Below are 14295 nucleotides of genomic sequence, written 5' to 3'. Positions count from 1 at the left end.
AAGTCATTAATATAGATTGTAAATAGCTGAGGCCCAAGCACCGATCCTTTTGGTACCCCACTAGTTACAGCCTGTCAACCTGAAAATGACCCGTTTATTCCTACTCTTTGTTTTCTGTCTACTAACCAATCCTCAATTCATATGCTAATACATTACCCCCAACCCCATGAGCCCTAATTTTGCATAATAACATCTTGTGTGGCACCTTATCGAAAGCTTTTTGAAAATCCAAATACACTACATACATTATCTATTAATTAACCCTTATCTACCCTGTTAGTTACAATCTCAAAAAGTTAACAGATTTGTCAAACACGATTTTCCAGCGGACCTGTGTGTGGAACAGCGAGCACGGCGACTTTAAAAGTGGTGGCATCAGCGAGGCGAGGCCCGACCAGAGCGGACCTGTGTGTGGAACAGCGAGCGCGGCAACTTTAAAAGCAGCGGCATCAGCGAGGCGAGGCTTACCAATTCGGTATTTTTATATCTATTAGTATTTTTATCATTGTTATGCCATATTTATTCCAATGTTGGGAGGACTCGTAAAAATCAACATTTCATTGTGCAGTACACACGTCTGCTGCATATATGACAACTAAATTGAATTGAATTGAATTGTCAACAGCGGGGGAGAGAGGTAAAAAGTAATCAAAGTGCGACGTCACCAGGAAGCAGGTAAGTGATTGGTTGGTGAGTATTTCTCTCTTTTTTAAACTTTAACTCTGTGGTTTATAGTTACTAAGGTCTCTCTGGTGTAGCGGGGACTGTTGGTAAACCATTTAACTGTAGTGTAATTAGCGGGATTGATATATTTAATTAAAATCATTTAATTAAAGGGTAAGTCATGGTAGGACAGCCTGGCCACGTGATATGCTCCTCCTGCGATATGTGGGAACTCAGGGACACTTCCTGTGTCCTTGAAAACTACATATGCAGGAAGTGCATCCAGCTGCAGCTACTGACAGACCACATTGTGGCACTGGAGCTGCGATTGGATGCATACTGGAGCGTTCGCGATGCCCAGGACATCGTGAATAGCACGTTTACAGAGTTGGACACACCGCAGGTACAGGTTGCACAGGAAGAAAGGGAATGGGTGACCAACAGGTGAAGTACTAGGCGCAGGCAGGTATTGCAGGGGTCCCCTGCGGACATCCCCCTCTCAAACAGATACACCACTTTGAGTGCTGTTGGGGGGGATGGCTTATCAGAGGAAAGCAGCAGCAGCCAACTTCCTGGCACCAGGGGTGGCTCTGCTGCACAGTACGGGAGGAAAAAAAGTGGGAGAGCTATAGTAATAGGGGATACTATTGTAAGGGGAATAGATAGGCGTTTCTGCGGCCGCAAATGAGACTCCAGGATGGTGTGTTGCCTCCCTGGTGCAAGGGTCAAGGATGTCTGAGAGCGGATGCAGAACATCTTGGAAGGGGAGGGTGAACAGCCAGCTGTCGTGGAGCATATAGGCACCAACAATATAGGTAAAAAGCGGGATGAGGTCCTAAAAGTGGAATATAGGGAGTTAGGAGGTAAATTAAAAAATAGGACCTCAAAGGTAGTAATCTCAGGATTGCTACCAGTGCCACGTGCTAGTCAGAGTAGAAATAGAAGGATATTTCAGATGAATACGTGGCTAGAGGAATGGTGCAAGGGGGAGGGATTCAAGTTCCTGGGACATTGGAGCCGGTTCTGGGGGAGGTGGGGCCAGTTCAAACCAAACGGTCTGCACCTGGGCAGGGCTGGAACCAATGTCCTAGGAGGAGTGTTTGCTAGTGCTCTGGGGGAGGGTTTAAACTAAAATGGCAGGGGGTTGGGAACCTGAGCAGGGAGGCAGAGGAAAGGGAAACAAGGATAAAAGCAAAAGATAGGAAGGAGAAAAACAAAAGTGGCAGTCAGAGAAATCAGCGGTTTAAATCAAAAGTGGCCACAGTAAATAATAATTCTAATAGGTCTAAGAGCATTAAAAAAACAAGCCTGAAGGCTTTGTGTCTTAATGCGAGGAGCATTCGTAATAAGGTGGATGAATTGGCTGCACAAATAGAGGTAAACGAATATGATTTGGTTGGGATTACGGAAACGTGGCTTAAGGATGGCCAAGGCTAGGAACTCAACATCCAGGGGTATTCAATATTCAGGAAAGATAGGCAAAAAGGAAAGAGAGGTGGGGTAGCATTACTGGTTAAAGAAGGGATTAACACAATTGTAATGAAGGATATTAGCTCTGATGAGGTGGAATCTGTATGGGTAGAATTGAGAAATACTAAGGGGAAGAAAACGTTAGTGGCAGTGGTATATAGACCTCCAAACGGTAAGGCGGAGGTTGGGGATGGCATTAAAAGGGAAATTAAAGAAGCGTGCAATAAGGGCACAGCAGTCATCATGGGTGACTTTAATCTACATATAGATTGGGCTAACCAAATTAGTAACAATACTGTGGAGGAGGAATTCCTGGAGTGTTTACGGGATGGTTTCCTGGACCAATATGTCGAGGAACCAACCAGAGATCAGGCCATCTTAGACTGGGTATTATGTAACGAGAAAGGATGAATTAGCAATCTTGTTGCATGAGGCCCCTTGGGTCAGAGCGATCATAATATGATCGAATTCTTCATTGAGATGGAGAATGAAGTAGTTGACTCAGAGACTAGGGTCCTCAATTTAAATAAAGGAAACTACGATGGTCTGAGGAGCGAGTTGGGTAGGATTGATTGGGGAATGTCACTCAAAGGGTTGACGGTGGATAGGCAATGGCAAACATTCAAAGACCGAATGGATGAACTACAGAATTTGTTCATCCCAGTTTGGCATAAAAATAAAACAAAAAAGGTGACTCAACCGTGGCTAACAAGGGAAATTAGGGATAGCATAAGATCCAAGGAGAGGACATATAAATTGGCCAGAAAAAGCAATAATCCTGAGGATTGGGAGCAGTTTAGGATTCAACAAAGGAGGACAAAGGGATTAATTAAGAAAGGGAAAATAGATTGAGAGTAAGCTTGCAGGGAACATAAAAACTGACTGTAAAAGCTTTTATTGATATGTGTGAAGAGAAAAAGATTGGTGAAGTCAAGCGTAGGTCCCTTGCAGTCAGAATCAGGGGAATTTATAATGGGGAACAAAGAAATGGCAGACCAACTAAATACATATTTTGGTTCTGCCTTCACAAAGGAGGACACAAATAACCTCCCAGAGATGCTGGGGAACAGGGGTTCTGATGAAAGGGTGGAACTGAAAGAAATCAGTATTTGTAGGGAAATGGTGTTAGTAAAATTGATGGGACTGAAGGCCGATAAATCCCCAGGGCCTGATAATCTACATCCTAGTGTACTTAAGGAAGTGGCCCTTGAAATAGTAGATGCATTGCTGGTCATCTTCCAGAACTCGATAGACTCTGGAACAGTACCCATGGATTGGAGGGTAGCTAATGTTACCCCACTATTCAAAAAAGGTGGTAGAGAAAAAGCGGGGAATTATAGACCGGTAAGCCTGACATCGGTAGTGGGGAAAACGCTAGAGTCCATTATAAAAGATGTAATAGCAGAGCACTTGGAAAGCAGTGACAGGATCGGACAAAGTCAACATGGATTTACAAAAGGTAAATCATGCTCGACTAATCTACTGGAATTTTTTGAGGATGTAACTGGTAAAATAGATAAGGGAGAACCAGTGGATGTGGTGTATTTGGACTTTCAGAAGGCTTTCGATAAGGTCCCGCATAAGAGATTAGCGTGCAAAATTAAGGCACATGGGATTGGGGGCAAGGTATTGACTTGGATAGAGAACTGGTTGGTGGACAGAAAGCAAAGAGTTGGAATAAACGGGTCGTTTTCCGAGTGGCAGGCAGTGACTAGTGGGGTACCACAAGGATCGGTCCTAGGACCCCAGCTGTTCACAATATATATTAATGATCTGGACGAGGGAATTGGATGTAATATCTCCAAATTTGCAGACGACACAAAGCTGGGTGGGAGGGTATGCTGTGAGGAGGATGTCGTGAAACTCCAGTATGATTTGGACAGGTTGGGTGATTGGGCAGAAACATGGCAAATGCACTATAATGTGGATAAATGTGAGGTTATCCACTTTGGTGTCAAAAACAGGAAGGCAGATTATTTTTTGAATGGCAATAGATTGGGAGAAGGGGAAGTGCAAAGAGACCTGGGTGTTCTTGTGCACCAGTCGCTGAAGGTAAGCATGCAGGTGCAGCAGGCGGTTAAGAAGGCAAATGGTATGTTGGCCTTCGTAGCAAGAGGGTTCGAGTACAGGAACAAGGATGTCATGCTGCAGTTGTACAGGGCCTTGGTGAGACCGCACCTTGAGTATTGTGTGCAATTTTGGTCGCCTTATCTGAGGAAGGACGTTCTTGCCATGGAAGGAGTACAGCGTAGATTCACCAGGCTGATACCTGGGATGGCAGGAATGACGTATGAGGAGAGATTGTGTCGATTGGGCTTATATTCACTGAAGTTTAGAAGATTGAGAGGGGATCTCATCGAAACCTATAAAATTCTGTCAGGCCTGGACAGACTAGATGCAGGAAGGATGTTTCTGATGGCCGGGGAGTCCAGAACCAGGGGTCATAGTCTAAGGATAAGGGGTAAGCCATTTAGGACTGAAATGAGGAGGAATTTCTTCACCCAGAGAGAGGTGAACCTGTGGAATTCTCTGCCACAGAGGGCGGTGGAGGCCAGTTCATTAAATATATTCAAGAAGGAGTTGGATATATTTCTTAAGGCTAAAGGGATCAAGGGATATGGGGAGAAGGCAGGGACAGGGTACTGAATTTGGATGATCAGCCATGATCTCATTGGGCTCGAAGGGCCGAATGGCCTACTACTGCTCCTATCTTCTATGTTTCTATGACTTTGCCCAATCATATTATGATTTTCTAAGTGCCATGTTACCACATCCCTAATAATAAATGCTAGCATTTTCCCTGCTATTGATGTCAGCCTAACTGGTCTGTAGTTCCCTGTTTTCTGTCTTCCATCTTTCTTGAATAGTGGGGTTACATTTGCTACCTTCCAATCTGCGGGGACTGATGTAAGAAAAAGGAGACTTACCATCAAGTAACTTTAAAGTAAGCTTTAAGTAACTTATAAACACACTATATACACAAGAGAGGTCTTTACCATGCCTCTGGTAGAAGCCTCTTACAATACTGAACAGACCAGTATTTATACCAGTCCAACAGGAAGTGACATATGACAGGAAGTGAGGTATGTACACAGTTCATAGTTCATAGTTCACAGGAAGTGATGACATAACTTCCCGGAAGTTATCATTTTTATCACAGGGACCGTTCTAGAATCTAGGGAATTCTGGAAGATCAAAACCAATGTATCCACCATCTCAGTGTTCACCTCTTTTAAAGCCCTAGGATGTACCCAATCAGGTCCAAGGGATTTGTCGGTTTTTAGTCCCATTAATTTCTTCAGTACTAATTTCTTTAAGTTCCTCATTCTCACAAGATCCTCATTCTCAGGAGATCCTTGGTTCCCCACTATTACAGGAATTCTTTTGTGTCTTCTTCCATGAAGACAGATACAAAGTATTTGTTTATGTCTCTGCCATTTCCTTATTCTCCATTATAATTTCTCCTGTCTCTGCCTGTAAGGGACCCACATTTACTTTTGCTAATTTCTTCCTTTTTACATACCTATAGAAGCTTTTACAATCTGTTTTTATGTCTCTTGCTAGCTTACTCTCATATTCTCTTTCCTCTCTCTTTATCAACTACTTGGTCATCCTTTGCTGCATTCCAAAATCCTCCCAATCCTCAGGCTCACTGCTCTTTTTGGCAACATTATAACTTTCTTTAATCTAATATTATCTTTAACTTGTCTTGTTAGCCATAGTTGGACCAATTTTCCCATGGGGTTTTTATTCCTTAAGGGAATGTATAGTCGTTGCAAATTATGAATTGTTTGTTGAAATGTTTGCCATTGCTTATCTACCATCATATCTTTTAATCTAGTCTCCCAATCTACCTTAGCCAACTTGTCGCTCATACCTACATAGATTGCTTTGTTCGGATTTAAGACCCTAGTTTCATACTTAACTAAATCACTCTCAAACTCAATAGAAAATTCTATCAGATTATGATCACTCTTCCCCAGAGGCTCCTTTGCTACAAAGTTATTAATTAACCCTGTCTCATTGCACAATACTAGATCTAAAATACCCAACATATTAACCTATCTTTTCTATTTCAGATCCACTTTTTCTTTTTCACAACATAATCTAACAAGGTATGCAGTACAGCAAATTTGAAAAATAAAAACACATGTCTGTATTAGTGGAAAAAAATTAGCATTTATATAGCGGCATCACAACCACCAGACGTCTCAAAGTGCTTTACAGCCAATGAAGTACTTTTTTTGGCGTGTAGTCACTGTTGTATTGTGGGAAACACGGCAGCCAATTTGCGCACAGTAAGCTCCCACAAACAGCAATGTGATAATGACCAGATAATCTGTTTTTGTTATGTTGATTGAGGGATAAATATTGGCCAGGACACCGGGGATATCTCCCCTGCTTTTCTTCGAAATAGCGCCATAGGATCTTTTACGTCTACCTTGAGCAGGCAGACGGGGCCTCAGTTTAACATCTCATCTGAAAGACAGCACCTCCGACAGTGCAGGACTCCCTCAGCACTGCACTGGAGTGTCAGCCTAGCTTTATGTGCAACCTTCTGACTCAGAGGCGAGGGTGCTACCCACCGAGCCACAGCTGACACAGCAGAGAACACAAGTCTTTTTCATTCTGCAGATTGCTGAATGGAGTCAAATTTCAATTTCTAATCTCAATAACGATTAAAGGTTTGGTTCCGTCAGCTTTATGAAACAGTCGGGAGCAGCCTCACCTAAGAGCTGTGTGGAGCACAGCTACTCTCATAAGAACAAAGGGCTGAAGCTAGTGTTGGTTACTGACAAATGGCAAATTAGTGATGGTGGTAGCAGTTGTTCTACTACAGGGTACTGCAGTTAACTAGGTAAAACTTTGCTAGGTCATTGAAACATGGTCGCACTTTCAGCATGCAGTTAACAGAAGAATTGCTGCACTATTGCAAGCTCCAAATGAATCAAGCTAGATGTCATCTAACCACAACTGTCTGATTTATCTCATCTTCAACACATGCTCTTTTCAACCTTTTAAAAAAAAATCTAGGTTTTAGCTATTTCTCATTTATTAATGACGAAGTTGAACTCATCATTAAATTATTTTCTGAAATTGCTATCCCAGACATATATTTGCAGTGCGGGTGACATCATTCAGTGCCACTAGTTTGATGCAGCCTGGCTGTTGCAGGTACAGTATTATCTGATTGCCCACAAACCTCCAGGGTGGTAATACTAAATCTTCAGAAAACACCTGACCTCCAGACTCAAGTGCTGGAATTTTGCCTACCTCAGTGGGTCCGGTGCGGACAGTGTCCGTGGTGGGTCGTGACCCCACTGCTGGCTCGATCCCGCTGCTGAAAATAAACTTGCCTTAATGGGGCCTATTAAGCTCAGCGTGATACCCGGCCCAATTAGATGGAGCGGGTCTGGTGACCTCATCGATGATGCTTTTTCAGCCGGGATCTTTAAAGGGACCATGGCCACATTATTTTTGATGTTTAATCTAACATCGTGCTGTCAGTGCACTGCAGCATTGGAGTGCTGCAAACACTGACAATGACTGCACAGAGGCAGAGGGTTGCACCCAGGTTCTCCGATGACTCCCTCCATATGCTTATCCAGAGCACGCAAGGGCGGAAGAGACCTCCCCAAGAGACCAACACAGCCTGGTTGCAGATTGCAGAGTAGGTCACAAGCAGGGATGTGGTCAGGAGTACTTGGGTGCAGTGCCACAAACGTTTCAATGATCTCATTAGATCAGGAAACGTTAGTACAAAACCACACACAACTGCATCCTGCTGTGCCTCTCATCACATCCCCATCACTCTGCCTTCTTTAACCTACTCCTGCACATCCTTACTCGCACCAACATACCTTGCACCTCCACCCATCCCTCTCTCTCTATCTACATTATCACATCCCCATCTCACTAGCCACTCCTCACACTCACCCTCATCCTAGTGCAATCATACCAACTAACAACACACAAGGGTAGCCACTTGGGTGTTTTATCCAATGTTTATGTAAAGTTTCTGTTAATGTGTCAAACATAAAAATCTTTATTTTCAACACTTCCTGGTCTTGGACAGATTTGTGTGCACCTTTGGAAGTGGCTTAGTGAGTTGCAGTGAATGGTGAGACATAACAGTACCTCCTGCAATGGTGGTGAGTGTGAAAGGAATGGCTTGGTCATTGTAGGGATGCTTTATGGTGTTGTTGTGGGGTGGTGCCTACCTGGCGCATCATGTGGTAGCCATATGGGTGTACAGCGTAAAGTTAACTAAATCTGGCCATGATGAGGCTATCCCTGGCCTCCCAGGCAGCAATGTGCTCGGGTGCTGATGCCGTTTCCTGTGCAGCATCAGGTGATTGCGGAGAAGGTTGGTGTTGTTGTTGGTGCTGCTGGTGTTGTTGGTGCTGCTGGTGTTGGGGCTCATCGTGGTCCGATTCTGAGGACCAAGGTGAGTCAGTATAAATGGCACCCATGTTGATGGAATAGATGGCAGGTGAAGTACAGATGACAGAAGCATTGTCAATGGTGAGAGAGGTTCTTCCAATGAGGTGAGACTGGATGGCGACTTTGCTGGAAAGACTTGCAGCCTGCAGAATCTGTACTGGAAATGGACTGAGCAACAGCTTCTGCCTGAGGAAAGTGATCATCTGTCAGGTGGGAGCTTTTACTGTACATTTGATGCTGTCAAGTAATCAGCTGGAGCAATGGCCAGAGAACTCCCACCTCAGGTTGACAGATGTGGCTCCCGAGCTGCGTGAATCCCGTGGCCATGCAGGGAAATTTAAAACGTAAGTGAAAAAAGGTTCTTTAAGTGCCTGTAAACGACCTGATAATTATCTCAATTGGGTCGCCCACCGCTGCCGGTCGGGACGGCTCCACGATGACAGACCCGCCTGTCAATTTTCTGTCTTATAATACTCCTGTGAAACGCCTTGGGACGTTTTACTAGGTTAAAGGTGCTATATAAATACAAGTTGTTGTTGGTGGTGGTGGAAAGGCGCGTGGGAGCAAGATGACAGCGGGTTCCCAACCCGCTGTCAAAAATAACAACTTTCCCACCCGACCCGCCACCGATCCCGCCCGCTACCACCCCAGAAAATTCAGCCCAAAGAGTTCCCAATCTCAGCTAAACTGGCATGCAGAGGCAAGATGCTTCTCCACTAGTTGGAAGGCAAAATTGAGAGGATGTTAATTATTGCCACGCTTGTACCTTCTGGACAGTGACTCAAAAGTGGGACTGGCAGTTGTCTAGCAGCACGTTTCTTGCCTGCAAATTCTGTGTTGGGAAATGGAACACAGAAGGGTCCTAAAATAGCGGTGGAAATTTACCTTAAAATGGTGATTTCATTTTTGTAATAAGTCCCCTCCCCTCTGGCCAATATCTTGACTATTTCTGATCAATGTATCACTTATGTACACAGAACATTAGAATCTGGGAATTTAAATACATTTACTCTCTGACCTATTGTACAATCTATACACTGAAGACTTACCAAACCTTGCATATACGTCAGTGACTGCTTGATTCATGGCCATATCAATCAGACCTCTTCCCAGGCAGAAATGTGGAAATAATATCAGAATATTTTTCAACATTTTATTGAACATTTGCAAAGTCTGGAACAGAAAAAAAACTCCATCATTATTAGCACTGGACTCTGGCTACAGGCCAAATGAGGCACACGCTACTGAACCAAAGAGGAACATACAAGTCTACTGTGTATCACTATGTCATTTATCACCCTGTATGCTTGCCAGCCATCCATTACCCTGTGTCACTGCCAACCATTTATCATATTGCATTACTGCCAGTCATTTCGCATGCTGTATCACTGCCAGCCATCTATTACCCTGTTCTTTGGCAGCCATCTAATACCATGTACAGGAAACTCGATTTACCGGCACCTAAATAACCGGAAATCTCTGTTAACTGGCAAAATTCAGGAGTAGGTTCAGGTAAGTTTTACTTCATATTAGTGGCCATTCCTGGATCTGTGGCGGTTTTACCGGGGTTCCTGCACTTGTTGCTAAGCAACAGGGACGCTTGGTCTGTGGCCGGGGTTCCTGCACCTGTTGCTAAGCAACAGGGAAGCCTAGATTTGTTGCTGTGTACGGAGCTCTCGTACCTTTTACTATACCTCTCTGTAATCCGGACTTTTTGATAAACCGGCACCACGCCGGTCCCATCGGTGCCGGATAAAAAAGAGTTTCCTGTACCACAGTCAGCCATCTATTGCTCTTTATCACTGCCATCCATCTGTTAGCATGTACCAGCGACCTATTAGCCAATAATACTGCTGGTCATCTATTACCCTGTACCACAGTTGGCCATGTATTACCCTGTATCACTCATTTGAATTTTGACAGAACAACAGAATTGTAATTGGTATTAAAATTGTTGAATACCCGCAGATTTTCACTGATTCATTTGTAGAACCAATAACATTTTTACATTAGATGGAACAGGTTGTACATCTTTAAAAAAAATAATTACCTGATTGGTAGACATACAAAACCCAAAGAGAACCTACCCGGTTATTTTCAAACAACTCAAGTACGAAAGTGGCAACACAGCCATTGATACCAATGAAGAGATTGATGGAGGACAGAGCCACATAGGCAGTGCTCGGAACACTGAACACAAAAGATGCTGGGTACATCATGGGAGTCACAGCCCACCTGGAAAAAGGGAGGTAACGATGAGTCTTGATGCTCGGGTTTAATTTTGGAAAACATGTGATAAAGCAAAGGTATGAGAAAACAAACGAGGCAGACTGCTGAGGATATGTCTTACCCGTAGAGCAGCAACAAAGCTATGAATGCAGGCAGGTTTTGAGGAGAAATGTAAGCTTTCTTATTGAAGCCGAGGAAGATCACGATTACCATTACTGTCGTCACTGAATAGTTACACTGAGAAATGGAAAAACATTCACATTTCATTGTCAAGACAGTGTTACAAATGCTGCCAGATAACACATCTAACGAAAGTGGCGATGCAATCACTCTACTTCTTAGCTCTCTCACTTTGAGATTCATTGTCCTGACCATCTATCTAAATATAATGAGGAAGGTTCAACCTATCCAGAAAGACCCCAAAGAATATGATGCGATATATACCCGCATTACAATCCATTTTATTGCCCTTTCTTCTGTATCAGTCAACCTGTACTGTATCCTGGAAACGTGACAACATGACACTGCTACGACCCACCGATATCTGAGACCGGAGACAAACAGCAATTTCAAACTATGGATCTTAGTGCAGTGGAACTGGCAGCGAATGTTAGAACTCAAAACGCTTCATCAATTAACAGCTTTCAGGAAACGGGCACTTTCACACAGCTAGCGACTATCAACATTTTATTCCTAAATTGACTTATAATGTGGATTTGGGAAGCTATTCCCAGTCCATTTATTGCACTGACTCATTGGCTGCCTATTATTTTGGAGGCACTGGACAAATTTCACAAAAATTGGCTAAATAGGACTTTGACAATTATACGCTCATCTCTCTTCCTTGAGATTAATTCAAATCTCGGTTTTATGTCTTCCGCTCTGGATCCTTTAAACTAATGTAAAAATGATAAACTTTTATTTACATTTTTGGGCATCACAGATTTCCACTTCCATTGTGCTATTGAAATGTGTTACGGTTTCACACTGTAACTGTAATGTAGAACAGCTCAAGATGAATAATATGCTATAGGACATTGTTAACAGCCTATTATAGTTCTGCTTAACTCCCAAAGCAAGCGCTATACTCGGAGCTCCGACACGGCAAGAGAGCCCCAGGTGGGCAGAGGAAACGCTTCAAGGACACCCTCAAAGCCTCCTTGAAAAAGTGCAACATCCCCATCGACACCTGGGAATCCCTGGCCCAAGACCGCACAAAGTGGAGGAGAAGCACCCAGGAAGGTGCCGAACACCTCGAGTCTCTTCGCCGGGAGCAAGCGGAAGCCAAGCGCAAACAGCAGAAGGAGCGCACGTCAACCCAGCACCCCACCCACCCGCCCCTTCAACCACCGTCTGCACCACCTGTGACAGAGACTGTAGTTCCCGCATTGGACTCATCAGTCACCTGAGAACTCATTTTTAACGTGGAAGCAAGTCATCCTCGGTTCCCGAGGGATTGCCTAAGAAGAAGAAGAAGCTTAACTACAATATCAGTTTAATGGCAGATTGCGACATACCATGTCCCAGAAGAAGTTGGACACCCAGTAAATGGTTGGGCTCATTCCACTGACAAACTGCAGGTGCTTGGCGTTCGAAGCCCTCTCTTGAATCAGGTAGAGCACAAAGCTGGCTGGGACAAATGACATGGCGAAGACCACACTGATTGCAATCACTCCATCCACTGAGGTAGTAAGGCTGAAACCACAAAAATCAATCTGGTGCTACTGAGAGCAAGGAACATCAGTAAATCTGGCAGAACTCGAACGAGAGACTCTCACATACTTAATTTGATTGTCACGGCATGTTGATGATGCTTTCAGAGATTACTTTCCAAATATTGGAACTACTAAGTGATTGGAAGCAATAAAACTCGTTGTGATCGTAAATTGCTGGTCATTATATGTGACCTTGGCTCTCAAGAACTTACACAGTAACTTCTGAAAGCTGCTCCTTTGTGAGGTTGAGTGGATGGTTTATAACAGTTATGCCGTAGTCCTCTGCGTAATGCCGGTTGGGTAAGTTTGCTCGGAGAATCGCATTGTTGGCAACATTCATGAACGCAACTATGGCGTGCCAGCCTTTGTTGTTGAACCACACCTAGAACAGATTGTTATATTTAAACGCTAATGTAGGGAGCCAGACCCTGCAACACTAAATCTAGCACCAGTTTTTATAGTTTGAATTGATAACATGGAGTGCCAAAAAATAAAAAGCAGGTATTTTGCTTTTGAGTGCACATTGGGGTTCATCAGCTACCCAACTGACTTCACACCCTGATTCATTAAAGTAGCTTTAAAAAGGTGTGGCATCGTAAGTTGATGTGCCAAGGTGATGAGTCACAGAGCTGTAAGCCAAGAGTTGGTGTTCCCTATTCCCGAACTGCTGAGTTCCCAATCTTGGTTCGTCAATAGCAATGCCAAGCAAAGATGAGGTTCTTCCAAACACTGGCGTTCCCAAAGACCAAAGCAGCACATCTGCTAGCAACAGGCTACAGAGACACACTGGCAAAAGTATACCTCCCTCTGTCATGGTGAAAATCACACGTGATCATGTCTAAGAAATGTTTGACCCACACCATGGAGACGGCGCCTGACACAATCTAATTACTGGAGCTATTTTACTTTCAAAATTTCACTTGGAGTAAATGTTGCCCGCATTATAAAACAGACCAATCAGCACCCTCAATTCAACGTAATGGCACCATTAAACCCATTTATTGACTTATATACCTCATTAATTGTTTTATTTTTTAAAAAAGAATTGCAAGGCCCTGATTTTTTGTGCCCATCAAGGTGAAGGACATTAATGTTGAGGAATGGAACATTATTTCTAATTTTGTCACTTAGTGTTAGTATCAAGCAGTGAAATGATTTTAACGAATGATAATAATGGCAGGTATTACAGTCACCCATGGGCTCTGATTTAAATCCCACTCAGTGCTGGCCATAAATCAACTCAACATCGTCACTCAGGAGTTATTGGGTCAGTCCAGGAGTGGGACATAACTCTCAATCCTTGAGCCTTCAAAATGTACCTATGAAACAGATACCTAACAGGTGGAAAAATTATTTACCATGATAAAAATAGAAGTACAAAAATATATATTAAAATAATGTCTAAGAAATATAACTGTTCCTGAATTAATGATGTCAGACATTTTACTGTGGCATCCATATACTTTACAGCTTCAGGGCTCAGTTAAACCTTTTAAATAATTTGGGGGAGAAATTCGGTATCGCCCCGTTTGGGGCGCAATTATCGGCCGGGCGCAAAGTTTAGCGCCTGGCGCTAATTATCGCCTCCGACTGCAAACTTGGCTTCTATCGCCCCTGGAGGTGATTTGAGTGCTAAATCAGGTGCTACACACTTCTCTTAAGGCGCTAACGCCAAGGAGCGAGGCGCTACCTCAGAGCGCTGGCGAAGCTCATGTGATGTCAGTCAACAATGGAACACAGACACACTGGCATCGTCCAATTCTTAAAGGGGAGG

At 43.6% G+C, this 14295-nt stretch overlaps 1 protein-coding gene across 3 annotated transcripts in view; it reads right to left on the bottom strand.

Moving 5' to 3' along the window:
* The window catches only part of abca4b (ATP-binding cassette, sub-family A (ABC1), member 4b), a 187505-nt gene that overhangs the window by 30311 nt on the left and 142899 nt on the right, over positions 1-14295 (bottom strand). For all 3 annotated transcript variants that reach the window (XM_085983291.1, XM_085983290.1, XM_085983289.1), the window contains 5 exons: positions 12734-12903; positions 12324-12501; positions 10928-11043; positions 10665-10812; positions 9627-9750 (listed from right to left, as the gene is read on the bottom strand). In XM_085983291.1, the coding sequence (XP_085839417.1) occupies positions 9627-9750; positions 10665-10812; positions 10928-11043; positions 12324-12501; positions 12734-12903 (736 nt within the window). The remainder of the gene's footprint in view (positions 1-9626; positions 9751-10664; positions 10813-10927; positions 11044-12323; positions 12502-12733; positions 12904-14295) is intronic.

This window comes from Somniosus microcephalus, chromosome 3 (assembly GCF_052327205.1).
Source record: "Somniosus microcephalus isolate GS21.2 chromosome 3, FLI_Smic_1.0, whole genome shotgun sequence".
NCBI lineage: Eukaryota > Metazoa > Chordata > Chondrichthyes > Squaliformes > Somniosidae > Somniosus > Somniosus microcephalus.
The sequence above is the reverse complement of the archived record's forward strand: the minus strand, read 5'-3'. Positions and strand labels throughout refer to the sequence as shown.